At 45.1% G+C, this 19183-nt stretch overlaps 2 protein-coding genes across 3 annotated transcripts in view; one reads left to right on the top strand and one right to left on the bottom strand.

Annotated features, from left to right (window-relative positions):
• The window catches only part of WDR48 (WD repeat domain 48), a 38627-nt gene extending 35067 nt beyond the window's left edge, over positions 1–3560 (top strand). The window contains 1 exon segment of the mRNA XM_032237613.1: positions 1429–3560. Within this exon segment, the coding sequence (XP_032093504.1) occupies positions 1429–1524 (96 nt within the window). The 3' untranslated portion in view covers positions 1525–3560.
• Positions 2660–19183, bottom strand: part of GORASP1 (golgi reassembly stacking protein 1) — a 30132-nt gene continuing 13608 nt past the window's right edge. The window contains exons 6-9 of one of the 2 annotated variants that reach the window (XM_032237615.1): positions 16747–16885; positions 14548–14692; positions 7186–7335; positions 2660–6312 (exon numbers count right to left, since the gene is read on the bottom strand). In XM_032237615.1, coding sequence (XP_032093506.1) covers positions 6044–6312; positions 7186–7335; positions 14548–14692; positions 16747–16885 — 703 coding nt within the window. In that variant the 3' untranslated portion in view covers positions 2660–6043. The remainder of the gene's footprint in view (positions 6313–7185; positions 7336–14547; positions 14693–16746; positions 16886–19183) is intronic. The other variant, XM_032237616.1, reaches the window with a different exon arrangement.

Raw genomic sequence — 19183 nt, 5'->3', positions numbered from 1 at the left:
CAATTGTTCTGTGATGCATTTCCTGCCTCTCTAGGATTTACCTCTATTTGCTCCTGTGAGGCACTTCCTGTTCCTGTTGGATGTATATTGTATATTCTCGATGGCTGGTATAGCATTTTAATTGCATTTTGATTAGGCAACATGAAACAGGATGCAAGTAGGGAAATTCTAAATCAGTGCTTCCCAGCTGTGAACAGTTGAAGATGTATGGATCTCAATTCCCAGAATCGGGAAACACTGATGTAAATGTTAAAAAATTATCCCATACATCTGGGGTTCTGTCAATTACATACATGACAAAAGTATGATTATATTCATAAGGTTTGAGTGCTGATTCAACAGCTGCCTCCAAAGGGTTCACCCCAGAGAATGAAAAAAATACTCCATTAAATCAGTTCATCTAGTTTTTAGCCATTTTAAGATGAATTGGAGCTGACATCCACACATCTTTAACTGGCCACAGTTGAGAAACTGCGTTTAATAACAAGGCTCCTCCTCAGACCTGTTGCTCAATCCTTAGTGTCTCAACCACTAAGTGGGAGAATATCAGAGGTGATATTCAGCTGGTTTTCCCCTGGTTTGGGCAAACCGGTAGCAGCGGTTGCGAGAGACTCCGCCCACCCACCCCGACGTAATGTGCAAGCACTGTGCATGCGCAGAAGATGGTGCACTGACATAGCGCACACTCACATTTGCGAACTGGTAGGATAGGTAAGTGAATCCCACTACTGGTGAAAATGACTTTGAATGTCTAGTATCTTCTGGAAAGCTTATTTTTTTATAGAATCTGTGGATAAGGAGAAAGTCCTCTCTAAAGGGCAAAATTTTCTTGGGCAATAGGCAAGCCTTGAAATGGCACTGCTTTCTTCTCAAAGGGGTTTCATTGCGAAGGGAACAAATCCAGCCATCTGATATAACTGATCTGGATAAGGTTTCAGATGTATGCTTCTAGTCCACAAGATAAACTGAGCTACCGGTAGTCCTCGACTTACAACAGTTCATTTAGTGACCATTCAAAGTTAGTGCTACTGAAAAAAGTGGCTTATGGCCAATTTTCATACTTATGACCATTGCAGCATCCACACGGTCACACGATCAAAATTCAGTCACTTGGCAACTGACTCCTGGGGTCATGTAACCTTCTGACAAGCAAAGTCAGTGGAGAAACAAAATTCACTTATCCACCGTGTCATTAACTTAACCGATGATTCACCTAGCGACTGTAGCCAAGAAAAGTTGTAAAATGGGACAAATGTTTTACTTAGCAACATAAATTTTGGGCTCAATTGTGATCATAAATCAAGGACTATCTGTACTTATTTTGAGCGTGGCTCTGGTGCTTGCAAATTAGCTCTTGGAAGAGATTTGCAAGAGTGTACTTCTTCACCTGGGATATGTTTCAATCTGAATTCTTATTTTATGTGACAGGTTTTGGATCCCAATATGGACCTTCGAACCGTCAAGCATTTCATATGGAAAAGTGGGGGTGATTTGACCCTTCACTACCGGCAGAAGTCAACGTGAGCTACCTGGTGGAATCCAACTGGTTATTAACTAATTTGAGCTTCCCGTGCTGAATCCAGCTTAGTACTCTAGAAGCCCACTTAAATGCTAAGACCTGACACTTTTAATGACTCAGCGCAGACAGAATCTACTTGAATTGAAGTGACTAATAAATCTGTAACATAGAGGAAATTGGTATAACGAAACTCAAAAGTTGTCTGTAGTAAAGTGTCAAGCAAGAGTGATAGAAGAAGCCCTTGACAGGTTCATGTTAAGGTGCCTACAGCGACCAGGTGACCCAGTACAGGTACCTGTGCCCTTTCTCCCTTTATTTCCAAGATGATCATCCTTTATTCACTCACGCTTGCTATGAAAAATTTTTCAGTCCTGCTGCTAACTCATTTTTAGATTATTATTTTTTTTAGGAAAAAAAAACCAACCCTGCATGTACTGTATTTTGCTAATACATTCCACGTAGTGAATTTTGACCACTATGCCAGATAAGTTCTACTTAACCACGCAACAGATTACTCTTCTTGAACAGTTTCTGTAGTCTAGACTGGAGAGGCTAATAATGTCCTTGCTGATTGTTATCTTTCATCTGTGATTTTTCTAGGCAAACATTTTGATAGCTGACTCAAGAATCAGTAGGCTGTGTTATTACAGGGTCAGTTCAATGTGTGAGCATTGCAATGAATTCATTCAGCACCTTTAACTTTAGAGTTCAAAATGCATATTTTCCATTGTGCTAGAAGGCAGCATCCTGGTTCAGTTCCATAGGATCACATTTGACATTTGGCAGAAAAATTGACCTGTGTGATAGCAAAAAAAAGTTTCCCTTGAATTGTTTTGTATGTATTTTTTTGATGTTGTAAGCTGTATCACAAGCTCTGCCCATCTTGGCTTTTTATTTTGCACTGTCTCTTTAAAAAAAACACCATGTGACAGTTCTTTCATATTTGATTTGTAAGAGTCTAATTTATTACAGAAAGTGGGAGGAAACATCCCAGTGGCTAAACAAGAAAAACTGAATTTTGTTTTAATTGAAACAGGAGCATTAGCATAGCAGTTCTGATTTGAAACAGAAGCACAAATGCCTTTTTAAGAAAGTCTGATGAATCTGGATCCTTTCTTTCCTTTTCCTTCTGAAATTAACATTTTTTATTTTTTGCTTCCTGATGAGTGTTGGATTTAGACTACACCCATTAGTGAAGATTTATTCCAACTGTAGGTGCATAAGGAATAAAACTTTGTTCTGGCTTTGTTTTTGCAGTCTAAGAGGTGCTTGTACACTTCCCATGTAAGTAGAGAGGAGCAAGGATTGCACATTTGACCTAAAAGTCCTGTTGGGGCTGGACATGAATTATACGAAACAGTAAAAATGATATAGGATGTTGTTTTATTGACTAATACTAGGATATCTTTTGAGCTATTCTGAGTGTTTTTCAGAAGAGAATAATTTTTCTACTGACTCTTGCAGGGGAAATCACAGCTGTTTTCAGGTATTTTTTTCCCCGTTTGTATTGTGTGGTGTAACCACATATTTATTTACAGACATTGCAAGGTTGTCAGTGTGACTGTGGCGCTGGAGTTAAGACATGTTTGGGTTGGCCACGTGTGCTCCAGCTAACTCAAGTTGTTAAATGAAGATCTGGTTCAAAAGGACGCCTGCACAGGTCTTTCATACCTTGAGCCTCTTACTTTGTGTAAATTTCATCTTTTATGTACAGAAGTGTAGTTTGCCATATCTGTGCAACATTGCAGTTGAGTGAAGTAGGTTAATTCATTGATTAAAGGTAACTGTTAACTTGTCCGGGAGTATAATCCTTAAAAATCTGTAATTCAAATTTTATACCCTCCGTATCGCCACCAAAAGTAATTTTAACTCTGTTCTGTTTTATTTTTAAAATCAGCCAAGATTTCAATTTTATTTTCTACATCCAGAAGGAACCATTTCCGAAAGATTTGCAGATGGCCTGCCAATGGCAAAAGAACAAATATGTACTTCAAAATTGTATAGAAGTAATAATAATAAAAACCTTTAGCTAAAATTTTAAGCTGTGTGGGTGTTTCCTTTTAAAAGAGTTGGTTTCACTGTTCAAAAAGCAGACTGTGTAAGACCTGCTGTATGAAAATGTTTTCAACTTTCAGCATAACTAAAAGTATTCACTGGGCATAGGACAGTGTTTCTCAACCTTGGCGACTTTTAAGTCCTGTGGACTTCAACTCCCAGAATCCTTCAGCCAGCACAGCAGGGTGCTTGTAATTGTCCAGATGGTTTGCTGGCATGGACTTCACAGCGTTCAACCTATTCACACGGAACACTGTTATGGCTGCCAGTTGGTTTCTGGCCAATAATTGCTCCTTTATTTAAAAAGCCATAAATGGTAGGAGGCCGGGAGAGTTGAAGAACCAACTCCCGTAAATCTTCACATAGATTAAGACATTTTTTTAACTCCCCCAAATCCCCAGCTAACGTGCCTATCCTAAAGCTCCTTCATCTTTTCAAGCGATCTGTGGTGTTAATCAGTTGATGGGATTTTGAAGTAGGAATTTAATGTCAAGAGTCCCTGCTGGGACACGGTGTAAGCGAATGGTACTTTATTTTGTTCAGTTGGCCTTTATATGGGCCTGCTATTGTCGAACTTCCGATTTAGGACTGATTTCACAAGATAAGACAATACACATTCCACTGTAAATCATTGCAAGACTTTAGTAGCTGACAGTGTACCAAGTTAAAAGAACAACAATAAAATGGCTTCAGGTTAGAATAAATCTCTCTTAAAGATGGGAAACTTTTGCAATCTTTAAAAATAACTAAATCAATTTCAGAACCAAAAGAAAATGATCCTTGAAAGCCCATTCCTGCGTGTAGGTCAATGATTCTCAACCTCAACCACTTTTAAGATACGAGACTTCCAACTCCCAGAATACTCCACCCGGTCTATGCTGGCTACGGAATTCTGGGAATTAGAAGTCCATGCTTCTTAAAAGTGCCTGAGGTTGAGAAACACTTGATTTAGTGTTACCAATTTGCTCCATTATTCATATTAGAAGCAATCTTGCTCACTTTCCACATTAGCAGAAAATAATGCTTCCACTTTTAAGCACCACTGATTGCAAGATGGCCTGGTATAGCATGCACCTCAAATTATGTATTATTGATTTAGTGCCATTGGACTAACACCTCTCACCAAGACATACGGTAGCTTGACAGTAATAGACCAAGCCTCTGGCACAGCGTGAAGCAACAACTCATAATTTAAAACAGAAATTAAAAACCCTACATAGTGTCCTTTGATTCTTCAGCTACCATTCCAAAAGAGTTTTCATGGGGTTGCATATAAACTTTCTGCAGCAGCAAATAATGATTATAGCTTTCTGGGGCGAAACATAAAACGGAGGCTAGGGGAAATTCCAAGTCCAATGTACCTACATAATGAGATTGCATTCTTTTACGTGCGGAAACATCTCTTCCTGAAACCCAAACCATCCCATTCGTGGAATCTGCTGGGTTCATGGAAAGATGACGACTTCTTTGGGAGTCTTGCATTGGGGTCTTCATTCTGCTCACACATTTCAGAAAGCCTTGGGTGCAAGGCAGAGGCTCAAATGGGTCAAAGAAGGTTAAGTGGGTTGATTTTTATTAAGGGTGAGGTGTGATTTTAAGAGTAAAAGATCGTATTCTTCCTATTAAAATTCTAAGTTATGACTTTTCAAATAAAATAATCTCAAGTCAATGGGATAGGACACAGGTAACAGAAACAATTAAATTTGCAAAAAAGAAAGAAAGAAAGAAAGAAAAAACCTCCCCTAAGCCTAAAAGCCTTACCTTAAGGGAGGGATGATTGACTATGGCAATCATACAGCATGTGCAACTCCCAGAATTCCTGAGCCAACTGGCTCACGGTTTCCAGGAGCTGGAAAGCCACACCTACTATAAGGAGTTTCCCTGCATTCCTTATCAGCTGCACTTGGCTAAAAGCCTTACCGTAAGGCAGGAGTGGACAACTAATGGCAACTTTACAACATGTGGACTTCAACTCCCAAAATTGCTGAGCCAGATGGCTCAGGAATTCTGGGAGCTGAAGTACAAGTTTTCTTGGGGGAGGGGGGGATTTGGGAAGCAAATATAGAGCAAAACAGGTACACTAAGCCAGAGAGGCTTAAGGCACCTCTTTTAAAAAATTCAAAAAAAAAAAAAGTCAAAAGTCCCCCACAAATTCCTACATTCCCCCTCTGGTAATGCGCAGCTGATATTGTTCACAGAGCCCTTCCTTTTTTCAAATGTATCAGCAACTAGAGAGCTCTTTAAAAAAAAAAAAAAGGATTCTGTTTCTGAACTCCGATCATTAGTGTTACCACTAAGCAGAACTAACATGGGTATACAGGCCCCAGAGTCCATAGTGTGATTGAAGGAAGCTGAATTCTACCGCGATTCAGAAACCAATCAAATGTTTCCGCAGCACATTAAAAACTAGGGCTTTCGGGTGCCAATAGCCGCTTTAAAGCCCAAAGGTGAAACATGTCCTCTGAAAAGCTAGGCCTCTTTGGTTTCATCCATCAATTCCTGGGCACTTTTGTCACTGCTGCTGTCTGTTTTGGGTGGCATGGGGGTCTCAACCCCACTTAGGGGTTGGACAGTTCCCTGAGCGTCAGCATCCAGTCCAGATGGTGCCTCCGGAGTCACGTCCATAGGGAGGGCTGGCGGAGGAGACACGGGAGGCCTTCCCTCCAGGAATTCGGGATGACGGCTCTCGTCTGCTTGAAGACATATCGATTCTTCTGAGAATGGAAGAGAGGCCTGATCTAAAAAACACACACACAAAAATGTTTGTGGCACAGGTAGTCCTCTACTTACAATGAACGACTAGTCTATTTAGTCACCATTTGAAGTTACAATGGCACTGAAAAAAGATGACATTTTTCACAGAATCGCACAAACGTTTTAGCATCCCCATGGGTGTCCCTCTAATAATCAGCAAGGGCCTTCTTCCTCTCCCACTCACCATCTTTCAACTTATAAAAACAAAAGTGTGGCAAATGGTTCTCTCTCTTCTCCCCCCCCCTCTCTTCTCAATAACGTTTATAAAGCTGTTCATACGCAGTGCTTGTTTACATAATGTCTGCTCTACGAGGTGGGGAAGGGGGAGAAACAAGCAAGCTTAGTTAAATCTATCCAATATTGCCTTTTGTTAATTATGGTGAGAAGAATTCAAGTCTTTTAAGATGCTACAAAAAAAAAACATTTTTTTAAATAAAATTATCTTGAAATACTAAAATTTGGCAGACAGCGGCGAACTTTGGCTAGTCTAAAAAAACTAGCAGTAGTATGTGTAGCTTCTATTTAGATAGGAGAGCACCAAGAAATCCTACAGCAGCAAGGTAAGGTAGACTAGGGATTTGAAAGAAAATACGAGGAAAAAGTAATGACAAACCACTTCTATATTGCTAAGAAATGCACAAAAGTCCTAGGAGTTGAGCTTGAAGGAGATGGGTTTTGTTTTTTTTAGGTAGTCAACTCTTACAACCATCTTTTTAAAGTTCCCAAGTTTGGACACCCCTGCCTTAAACAATAGAAATTCTGGTCCCAACTTTGATTGTAAGGACTAGCTGTATTTTGGACATGCCAGAAATCCTAATTTTATCTTTTCAGGCCCAACGGCTTCCAACTCTGCTTACCAAAATATGAAGGAGTTTCACTATATGTGGATAAGCTGCCAGAAGCTTCCAAAACATCTGATAAGGTGAAAGAAGGAGAGGAAGGCACTTGGGCTGTTTTTACTAAATCAATTAATTCAGGAAAAGGAGCTCCAGACATATCTATAAAATCTGCAGGGAAAAGAAAAAAATGAAAGAGGGGAAAATGCGCCTGACAAAACCCTCAGATAAGCTAAACAGAACCAAAACCATTTTAACAGCACAGACAACATTCCAGCTTCCTCTTGGATACAACTGCACTGAACATCAGGGAGATGCACTGCTAGCACCTTCATTCCTTTTGGCTTGTATAAATGAGCGTGGGCCATCCTGGTTTAATGTACTCAGTAAGTGTGTATGAGTGACTTAAGAGTCTACTGGAACAATGCTGTACCAAAATAAGAGCGAGAAGGATTGATTTCATACAGTCAGCCGTGGTTGGAAGATGCTAGAAAATTCTCAGTTGTTAAAGGGGACATGGGTGTGAAGATGTAGAGGAAAGGATTCTGCAAGGAAAAGAAATCCGAAAGCTGACCAAATGAGCCTTTGGGGTGGTAATGTTCCCGCTGCATCCTGCACACTTATTCGTTCTCTGCAGGAAAAATATCTTGCACGTTTGTCTAGTCCATAGATGTCAAAACTGGATTTCTTCGACAGCATTGTAGTTCCCCTCCGCGGGCCAGCAGGGGGTGGGGGGGGAAGAGACAGGACGAACACAATGTGCAGCTCCCTGCTGGCACAAATGACCATTGGCTTACCTGAAGGATCCTTTTCCGTGTGCTGCAGGAGAGTCCAAGCAAGGGTTAAATTCTGTCCTTCCGCCCAATGGACTGGATTGAAATTCTTGACCACGCCTCCTAGTCTCCCGGTATCTTCAGTTTTTTAATGAAGGCATGGTCCCGAAAGGTAAGTCAATGTCGAGTCAATGTCAATGTTCCATCCTTCCAAACAACGTCCAGACGAAAAGAACAACTCCGATGGAAAGAAGATAACTTCAGGACGGGATTGGACTCTCCTGCAGCCCACGGAAAAGGACACTTTAGGTAAGCCAATGGTTATTTTCCCATGCGCTGCTTGGAGAGTCCAAACAAGGGACAAACCCAAGCAAAGAAATGTCCAAGGGCGGGAACAACAGAGTAACAACCCAACCCTAATGAGTCTCAGAAACAACAGCCTGCAGCACTCTCCTGCCAAAGGCCACATCTGCGGATGCAAATTTGTCCAGTTTGTAGTGTCTGAGAAATAACGATGGGGACACCACATCGCCGCTTTGCAGATCTCCTCGACCGACGCCTGAGTGGCTGCGTTGCGTGTGGAATGTGCCGTCACTCGATAAGGAACGGGCCTGCCCTACTGTTCGTAGGTCAGGGAGATGCAAGCCTTGATCCATCTCCCAATGGTGGACAAGGTGACCTTTCGACCCAACGAGGTCGGTTTGAAAAGTGACAAACAAGGCCTCCAACCAACGAAGGGGAGCCGTGTGTCTGATGTACCTCTTGACTGCCCTTCGAACATTGAGAGTGTGCCAACGATGCTCCCTCGAGTGATTTGGGTGTGGACAAAAATCTGGAAAGACAACCTCCTGGGCATGGTGAAAATATGAATTAATTTTTGGTACAAACGATGGATCGAGACGGAGGACAACTCTGTCTGGGTGGATAGTACACAAATGGTCCCGGACCGATAGTGCTGCAATTTCCAAAATCCTGCGAGCTGAAATAATGGCAACAAGGAAGGCAGTTTTAAGAGAGAGGTGTCATAAGGACACATGACATAATGGCTCAAAGGAGAGGGGGATTGAGCGCCCTGAACACAGGGCAAGATTCCAGGAAGGATAATGATGGACAACCTGGGGACTCAGGTTGGAGGCGCCACGTAGGAAGCTGCGTACTTCCGGGTGCCTGCTGAGTAGTTGATGGTTGCCATAGGAGAGCACAATGGACAGGGCTGCTACTTGGCATCATAAGGTGTTAGCGGCTAGACCCCTATCAAGGCCCTCCTAGTAGAAAATCTAGGAGTTGAGGGGGGGAAGCGGCTGTTGGTTGAAGATGGCGTGCCGTGCACCAGCTAGCAAAGGTGGTCCAGGTGACATCATTGATCCGCGAGGTGGAGGCTCATCTGGAGGCTTGGATGGTGTTGATCGCCTTGGTAGAATAGTTGGCTCTCTTCAGGAGGTCCCTCTCAAGTTCCATATGGTTAGCTTGAGCCACTGGGGCTCCGGATGCGTAACTGCTCCCTGGCTGAGACCGACTCCTGAGGAATCCTCCAGGGATGTGTGATGGACAGGCATGTCAGATCGGCAAACCTAGTCCGTTGGGGCCAGTATGGAGTCACCACAAGAACCTCTGCCTGCTCCTCCAGAATATTACTGATCAGTCTGGGAATGAGCACCAGTGGAGGGAAGGCATAGAGCAGCCCCGGAGGCCAGGGGGATCAGAGGGCATCGACCCCTTCCACCAGGGACATTGGAGTCTGGTGAAAAATCAGGGGAGCTGAGCGTTCTCTGGAGTGGTGAACAGGTCGACCAGGGGATGACCGAACCTCTGAGATAATTGGTGAAAGAGGCGCGGATGGAGGCGCCACTCCGAGTTGTCTAGTCTGGTATAGCTCAGCCAGTCCCCCTGGACATTGTTCACTCCAGAGATGTGCTCCGCCCGAATGGATTGTAGGTGACGTTCTGCCCACCAACCAATCACTTCCGCCTCCATCATGAGAGACCGGGACCTGGCATCCCCTTGGCGATTTATGTGCACCTTTGTTGCCACATTGTCAGTGAGGACAAGGTGATGTTAGATGCAGTGTTAGAACTTACGAAGCGCTAGCCTGACCGCCCTCAGCTCCAACCAATTGATGTTGTGCAAGAGATTGTGAGTTAACCATTGTTCTTGAGCCACTAGGGTGTGCAAGTAAGCTCCCAGCCGAAGAGGCTGGCATCGGTTGTGACAGTCAGTCTGGGCAGTTCCTTGAAGTAAGTCTCTTTCAGGAGGGCTGGTGAAAGCCATCACCAGAGAGAACAAATGACTTTGGTGGGTAGACATACTTTAACCGGTGAATAGCTGGTCTTTGCTCTCTGCATTGGCAGGAGAAACCATTGCAGATCTCTCACATGGAATCTCGCCCAAGAACAATTGAGAGACACGAGATCATCTTCCCCAGCAATGGTGACAGGGTGACAATGTGAGTGCTGGGGGAGAGGCTAACCTTTTGGACCAGTTCTCTGAGGCTTTTGACGCGGTCCGGTGACAAGACTTCGCAAGATGAAGTGTCTATCACGGTCCCCAGATGCCGAATCCTGGTGACTGGAGTCAGGTGGCTGTTTGAAGGTAAAACCGTGATTCTGCAACATATGCATGGTGATGCGTAGATCTCGTGTTGCTGACGACAACTGAATCAAGATGTCGTCTAGGTAACACTGTAGGCGGATTGATCGCGATCTTAGATGGGCAGCGACCGCAGACAGGATCTTCGTAAATGTCCTTGGGGCTGATGACAGGCCAAATGGAAAAGCCCTGTACTGAAATTTGGTCCCAGCATAGAAGAATCTTAGGTAGCGCCTGTGCTTGGGCCTGATGGGGACGTGGAGGTATGCCTCCTTCAAGTCTATTGATGTTAGGAAGTCCCCTTGATGAATGCAGCCCAAGATGGATTGGAGGGACTGCAAGCTTTTGGGCACTAGAAAAAGAATGGAATAGAACCCCCTGCGTTCTTGCTCCAGGAGAACCGTTTCTGTGGCCCTGATCTTTTTGAGGTGATGGATCTTGGCCTCCATGCTCTTGATGGGGCAACGAATGAAGTGGTGCGGAGGGGGGAAGGAATTCCAGAGTGAGGCCTATTTGAATCGTTTGGAGCACCCACGCATCCGAGGTAATTTCCTCCCACTGGGTGGCAAAGAGTTGGAGCCACGCCCCTATGGGAGGATTGGGATGGTGGTCACTTGTTCCGACTGAAGGACTTGTTTCTAAACCACCACCACCCCGAAAGGGACGCCGGGAGTAGGGCTGCTGACGGGCCCTGTCCCAAAATGGTTGTCGATCCTGATTGCGATCTGTCCCTTAAGCATAGGAACGCTGAAAGGAGGAGTTGTTGTTTGGAGGATCAGCTGGCGAGAAGCCTGCCTGCAGGAGAAGGAGGCCGACCTGCGGTCCGGTTTCCTGGAAACCGTGGGCATCACCTTCTGCTTATCCTTGTTCTCAACTAAAACCGAGTCAAGGGCCTCCCCAAATAACTTGCCCCCTTTAAAGGGAGAGGAAACAATCTTCCACTTCGAATGCATATCCACATTCCAGTGGCGTAGCCATAAGAGTCTACGAGAGGTGACATTAGAGGCCATGGCGCGTAAAGCAAACTTCGCTGCATTAAGGTGGCATCTGCAGAATATTCCACCACGGCTACAATTTTGTTTACGTCATGATGCAGTCTGGCGTCCCCTGCCAGGAGCCTAGTGAATAACTGGTGAAGACAGGCAATCGTGGCCCTATTGAAGAATGAGGCGGAGGTGGCCGCTTTAATGGCCCAAGCTGCAGCTTGATGAATTTTGTGACAAGCCCATTCAGCTCTTTTGCCTTAAGTCCCTCTATAAGGTCCGGTGGGAGCACTGAAGAGGAATTGAGAGCCTGAACTGGAGGATCAACGGAAGGGAGCTTAAGAAGCTCTTCCATGGTACGATCCACTGAGTAAAGGCGTTTTCCACTACCGCCAGGGGTGGCGAGGGTCCCAGGTTGGACCCACTGGGGTTGGACTACATCTTTAAAGATTTTGGGAGAAGGGATGATTTCCTGAGCGGGGACCTTCTCATCGAACAGGAACTGTGATCCGTAGGAGCCACAGTTGCCTCATCTGGAGGCACCGCCACCTCCATATGGGCGGACACCTTGGCCTTGAACAGGATTGATTTGAACAGGGATGGTTGAAACAATCCAGCAAAGGGTGGTTTATCTGGAATAGGGTTCTCATCATACGATAAGTGATGACCCCCCACATCCTCATTGTCCCAAAACGATTCAGCACTGGCCACCGATAGGGGCAGAGATGAAGGCCTGTTGGGGCACTGTCGCTCTCCAGGGCCCTGAAGGGGCTGCAGAGCTAGAGGGGTCTGAGGTGCTGGAGCGGGTTCCACCACAAAACCGCGCTCGACTAAACCGCGTCGCTGACATCATCAACAGGGCGACAACAGCGCGGAGACAGAAGCACGCTGTAAACCCTAAACCTAAAATTAACCCCTAAACCTAAACCTAACCCCCCTAAACCTAATCCTAAACCTAACCCTAAACCTAACCCTTAACCTAACCCTAAACCTAACCCTAAACCTAATCCTAACCCTTAACCTAACCCTAAACCTAACCCTTAACCTAACCCTAACCCTTAACCTAACCCTAAAGCTAACCCTAAAGCTAACCCTTACCTTAAGTTGAATCGGCTTGCTTTCAAAGCGCTATTTAAAGTGCCCTTCTTTCTCCGCGCTGGCTATTGTCGCCCTGTTGATGATGTCAGCGACGCGGTTTAATCGGGCGCCGCTTAGCCGAGCACGGTTTTGACGGGTCACGGCTGGAGTGGCCTGAGCAATGGGAGGAGCTGGCTGTGGAACCTGTGGTTGTGCCTTGCGCCTTTGGAGGCCCTCAGCTATTCCCTGGGAGATTGCTGTAGCAATCACCTGCCTCATTTCTGCTGAGAGGCCTGGGCCCACGTCTTCTACTGGGTGGGTCCCTGCCACAGTAGGCCTGAGAGTGGGATCCTTTTCCTATCAGAAAGTAGGTCGCACTCAAATGGGTCCGCCCTCCCCCCCGAGGGAGGGAAGGGGACCTGGGCCCCCCAGAGAGAGAAACCGCTCTGAAAAAAACACCACGCTCAGAGATAGCGGGAGGAGGAGAGGGGATCCAACTGGATCCTGACCAATAGGGCTTCCTGGCTCAACTGGCTGGTGGACTTGTGCCACTATCTGCCTTTGGGCTTTTGCGGATTCTTTCTCCAGGGCTTTCTGGCTTCTGGAAGCATCCTTTTCCTGCGTTTTAGATGGCTGCCTGGAATAAGGCTTGCTGGTCCTGGTCCCCCCAATGGCTTGCCTAGCAGCCCTGCCCGCCTTCCTGAGATAGGGCCCCGTCGGATAGGGAGACTGGCCTGTTGGAAAGGAGTCAACGAAGTTCTCATCTGCCATGGTGGTAGACTGCTTCTGCGGTGGTCAGGCAGAGATCTGGCTGGCAATTCGCTGGGAAGCAGGGCAAGCGTGCGCCAACATGACACAATTTAACACTGCTGGGGGAAGAGAACTTTGAAGAAGTGCACCAGAGATCGAAAGGATAGACGTGGAGGGTGGCTTCGGCCAGAGAAACCTCCGAAATAGCCCAAAATTCCCGCCACTTCAAGAGAACGCTCCAATTACTGTCCTCTCTCCAGCCGCCACTGAGAAAACGCGGCAATTGCACAAATGGCAGGAAATTTTGCTGCTCGAAAATGGCCATCGTAAGGGGGCAGCACAAGATGGCGGTGTCCAGGGAAGCACCACGCTGCCTCCGCTGTGGAGGGAAAAGCCGGCTGTTGGTCCGCTCTGAAAGCTCACCTCTGCTGAAGACTTCAGTGGCTTGCCGCGCGGGTTGCCTGACGGACAAACCCCAGCGGTAGATAGCCAGCCGACTAGCAGCTCCCAGTGTCCAGATTACCCCGGGACGCCTGGAGAGCTGAGCCTTTCTGTCCCGATGCAGAGTGGCGAAGGAACTTAATGCTGCTAGAAGGAAAAAATGGTCTAGGCAAGGAACAAATAAGGAATAAAAGGGAACCGAATGCTGTAAAGGATACAGGTAAAAAAAAGAAGAGAGACTAAAAAGATGTCCTAATGAGCAATGGACTGAATTGAAAAACTGAAGATACCGGGAGAACAGGAGGCGTGGTCAAGAATTTCAATCCAGTCCATTGGGCAGAAGGACAGAATTTAACCCTTGCTTGAACTCTCCAAGCAGCTCATGGGAAAACACCCTGTTTTTGGCCCGTTTTCAGCCAAAAGTGCTGTAGGAGGCCATGGAGGGGAAAAACAAAGGGCGTGTGGGGCGCACATGGCTTGTTTTAGCCAGCAGAGGCACCGTGGGCTGCTCTATGGAGATTTCCAGGCCGACCCCGCCAACTGGATTTAAGCACCTCATGGGCCGTATCCGGCTCACGGGCTTTGACGTTGACACCTCTGGTCTAGTCAGAGGCCAACAAATTCAATTTGTATATCTGCAGATGTTGCCCTGATGTTACTTCTCAAGTGCTTTGCCCAACCAGATATCCCTTTGAGGTGCTGGGCTATTTACCCTCCATAAATGTTAGCACGGATAGGAATTTTTTTTTAAAACAGGAGAGATATTGAATTACCTGGATCCATGACTCTCTGGACAGGAGGAGGAGGAGGAGGAAGGTGCAGAGAATTTTCTAATGAATAGGGAGTCACACTTTGACTGGAGATGTAACCCAAGCTCTCGGTTTCTTCAGGTTTGGGGTGAGGTGCCATCAAGGAAGCCTAAAATAAACGAATCCATTTTGACCGCCTGTGACCTTACCCCACTGCCATTTGGTTGCCCTCTAGAAAGCTTCTTTCTCTGCTGAACAACACAGGAGGATGGCTGAGTTCACAGATTATTCTAAACCAGGGGTCCCCAAACCTGGCAACTTTAAGACTTGTGGACTTCAACTCCGTGAATTCTCCAGCCAGCTGGAGTTGAAGTCCACAAGTCTTAAAATTGCCAAGTTTGAAGACCTCTGTTCTAAACTATAACATGGTTTATTCGGGTTCAGTTTGGCCAATCAAATGCATTGTTGATTAGATTTTACATCCTGCCTTTCGCTCAGGAACTCCTCACCACGTTGGATGGAGCACTCCTGTTGGCTGGGCTGAGGGCAGAGAGCAACAGGCCCAGAATTCCATCATTGTCCAGAGAACTGAATTTATGTCTCCTAGTCCAACATCTTAACCTTCATACTGGACTAACCTATGTTTAAGAAATTACTGGGTTAAGATGACAGTGCAGGTGGTTCTCTATTTATGACCATAATTCAGCCCAGACTTTCTGTTACTTTGAGACATTTGTTAAATGAGCTTTGCCCCATTTTACAATCTTTCTTGCCAAGTTGTCAAGCGAATCCCTGCAGTTGTAAAGTCAGCAACACGGTTGTTAAATGAATCTGGCTTCCCCGTTGACTTTGCTCGTCAGAAGGTTGCAAAAGGGGATCACATGTCTTTGGGACACTGCAACCGTCATAAATACATAAACGAAGCAACCAAATGTTGATCATGTAACCATGGAGATGGTACAACAGTATGGAAGTATGAAAGATGGTCATAAGTAACTTTTTTTAATGCTATTGTAACCTGAAACGGTCACTATATATACTGTTGTAAGTTGAGGATTATCTGTAATTGGGACAGGGAATTCCTTAGGTCCTAAAATGCAGGGTCCTAAAATACAAATCTTCTCTACTTTACATTAAGTGAAGACTCCTCTAGTGTGGCAGGGTGAGGTATTATTTACCAGAAATAGAAAAGAGATGGGAATTACATCGACTCTCTTCTTTTTCAGAAGCTGTCAAGAAATTTCTCCTTAGTTCCAGGTTGCTCCTCTCCTTGACGAGTTTCCATCTGTTGCTTCTTGTTTTGCCTTCAGGTGCTTTACAGAATAGCTTGACTTCCTCTTCTTTGGGGCAGCCCTTCAGATATTGGAAGACTGCTATTGTGTCACCCCTAGTTTTCCTTTCGTTAAATACACCCAGTTCCTGCACTGTATGCTTTAGCTTCCGGACTCCTAATCTTTTTGCTCTTTTCTGCACCCTTCATAGTCTCAGTATCTTCTTTTGTATCACGTGATCAAAATTGGATGTAGTATTCCACGTATGGTCTTAGCAAAGCAGCATAAACGTTCACCAGAATATTTAGGCTTCCTAAAATAACTCAGGCAAAGCAGAGAAGGTGGTGAATGAAATATCAGAAATTTAACGCATCCATTTTATGCCACAGTTCTTGGGCTACCAACCTCCGCATTTCAGCAGAAAGAACCCGGAGGGGTTAAAAAACTGCTAAAAAAACTGGAGGAAGGGGCTGCGGCAGGGCTGAGATACCCACTCCAGCTATAAATTTGCACCCAAGGTACACAGGAGTTACCATATTTTTCAGAGTATAAGACGTACCTCCCCCCCCCCCCCAAAAAAAGAGTATGGAAATGTTGGCGCATCTTATACACCGACTTCAGCCATTTTTGGCCTCCCAAAGCCCTGCCCCTGCATCCCATTTTGCAAAAAATGGGTCATTTTTTGCAAAAACTGAGGGATTTTTTTTGCCTTTCCTCAGGCCCCAGCAACCCTCTGCAGGCTTCAGCAGGGCTGGTAAAAGACAAAAATTGGGGTGTTTTTGTCTTGCCCCAGCCCTGCTGAAGCCTACAGAGTGCTGCTGGGGGCTGAGGGAAGGCAAACACTTTTTTTTCTTACTTACCTCTTCGAAATTTGATGTGTCTTATACACCGGTGCGTCTTGTAGTCCTAAAAATACGGTAACTAAGCCATGTCCAGAATGAAATCTCCTTACCTCCATGTAGCCATTAGCTGGGGATTCTGGCGGTGCGTCTCTGGAGGGCGAAGACGAAGAGATCTCTGCTGCTCTCTTTGGGGTACCAGCCTGTGTGGGAATTCGGTGCAGGTAGCCGTATCCAATGCCACATCCTAAGCTGCAGAAGAAAGCAAATGTTGTAGGAAATAGGGTGCACACTTTGATTTTTAAAACCAGGAGAACTGCAAACAGAAACCCCAATATTAAGAGAAACTCTACTTTCTGCATCTTCAAATGTTTTATTAGTTTATCCGACTATAAAATACAAAGGAAAATGAAAATAATGGGAAACAAAAGGAAAAAGAGGAGAAAAGGAAAAGTGTGGGGTAGAAGGGGAAAAGGGGGAAAAAGGGCTTTTTAGCACAAGAGAAAATAATATTAAAGGCTCAACTTTTTGCTTTTACACAATAATATGTGCAGGTAGTCCTCAACTTACAACAGTTTGTTTAATGACCATTCAAAGTTACAACGGCACCGAAAAAAGTAACAAGAGTGTTTTTCGCACTTACGACCATTGCAACATTCCCAAGGTCACATGCTCAAAATCCAGATGCTTGGCAACTGATTCATATTTATGAAGGTTGCAGTGTCCTGGGGCTATGTGATCCCCTTTTGTGACTTTCTGACAAGCAAAATCACTGGGGGAAGCCAGATTCACTTAACTGTCGTGTTACTGCAGTGATTCACTTAACAACTGTGGCAAGAAAGATCATAAAATGGGGCAAACTCACTTAAAAAATGTTTCACTCAGCAACAGAAATTTGGGGCTCTGTTCTGGTCGTAAGTCAAGGACTATCTGTATTAGCCATTTCTACAACAACAACAAATCTATCTAATCCGCAAAATCAAAATTTCACTTTTTTTTTGCAATCACAAGTACAAAATCCAGAAGCAGTTTCCAAATGAAAACATAATTAGGTATGTTCTTTTCTTTGAATAAAGCAATCAATTTAACCATCTCTACTCCCCCCCCCTTGCTACGGGAAATAATGGTATAGGAAAACTCAACTTTTCAGTGATCGCAAAGCGCTACTAAGTCTTTGCCCCACAGACTCTATAGACACGTGATGGCGAACCTATGGCATGCGTGCCAGAAGTGGCATGCGGAGTCATGTTGCCTGGCACGTGCGGCGTCACCCATTCCTCTTCTGGGTTTCTGTCACATATTCGCCCGTGATGATCCGATGGCTTTCGTGCGTGTGGCAGAAACTGGAAGAGCTGGCATTCCGTTTTCTGGTGTGAGCATGCATGCCGGCCAGCTGATCATCGCACCTCCATGCCACCAGTAACTGGAAGACTAGCTGGTGCCCCAAGGGCTATATTACAGTAATCTAGTGTGGACATTATTATACCATTCCAGACAAATGATTGTCCAATCGCTTCCCAAAAGTCTCCAGCGTTGGCGCACCCACAACTTCTAGAGACAAGATGTTCCACTGATTAATTGTTCTCACTGTTAGGAAATTTCTCCTTAGTTCTAGGTTGGTTCTCTCCTTGATTAGTTTCCACCCATTGCTTCTTGTTCTACCCTCAGGTGCCTTGTAGAATAGTTGGACTCCTTCTTCTTTGTGACAGACTCCCAAATACTGGAAGTCTGCTATCATGTCACCCCTGGTCCTTCTTTTCTCTAAACTGGCCCTACTCAGTTCCTGCAACTGCTCCTTCATATGTTTTAGTCTCCAGGTCTTTAATCATCTTAGTTGCTCTTCTCTGCACTTTTTCCAAAGTCTCCACATCTTTTTTGTAATGTGGTGACCAAAACTGTATAGCAATAGCAATAGTTACTTATATACCGCTTCATAGGGCTTTCAGCCCTCTCTAAGCGGTTTACAGAGTCAGCATATTGCCCCCAACAACAATCCGGGTCCTCATTTTACCCACCTCGGAAGGATGGAAGGCTGAGTCAACCTTGAGCCTAGTGGGATTTGAACAGCCGAACTGCTGAACTGCAGTCAGCTGAAGTAGCCTGCAGTGCTGCATTTAACCACTGCGCCACCTCGGCTATAGTATGACAGGTGTGGGCCTACTAAGGCTTTATAAAGCAGGGTGGGCCTACTAAGGCTTTATAATATTTCACGTGACCAAAACTGTATAGTATGACAGGTGTGGGCCTACTAAGGCTTTATAAAGCAGTGTGGGCCTACTAAGGCTTTATAATATTTCACGTGATTTTGATTCTATGTTACCTTTCTACATGAGAGTAAAAAAAGGTGGTTTTCTAATATGCCATAATGAAACCCAGCTGCCAGCCGGAGAGAAAGATTCTGCCTATGCATGGCACACCTATTGAAACATTCTACTGATGTCAAAGAAGGAAGAATGGAACAGAAGGGAGTCATGGTGGTTTTTCTATGCACTTAATGCAGACTGTAAGGGGAAAATCCCAGCTCAACCAGCCCCCACCCCAAAGAAAACT

Source organism: Thamnophis elegans, chromosome Z (genome assembly GCF_009769535.1).
Source record: "Thamnophis elegans isolate rThaEle1 chromosome Z, rThaEle1.pri, whole genome shotgun sequence".
Lineage (NCBI taxonomy): Eukaryota > Metazoa > Chordata > Lepidosauria > Squamata > Colubridae > Thamnophis > Thamnophis elegans.
This window is presented reverse-complemented; position numbering and strand designations above follow the sequence as displayed.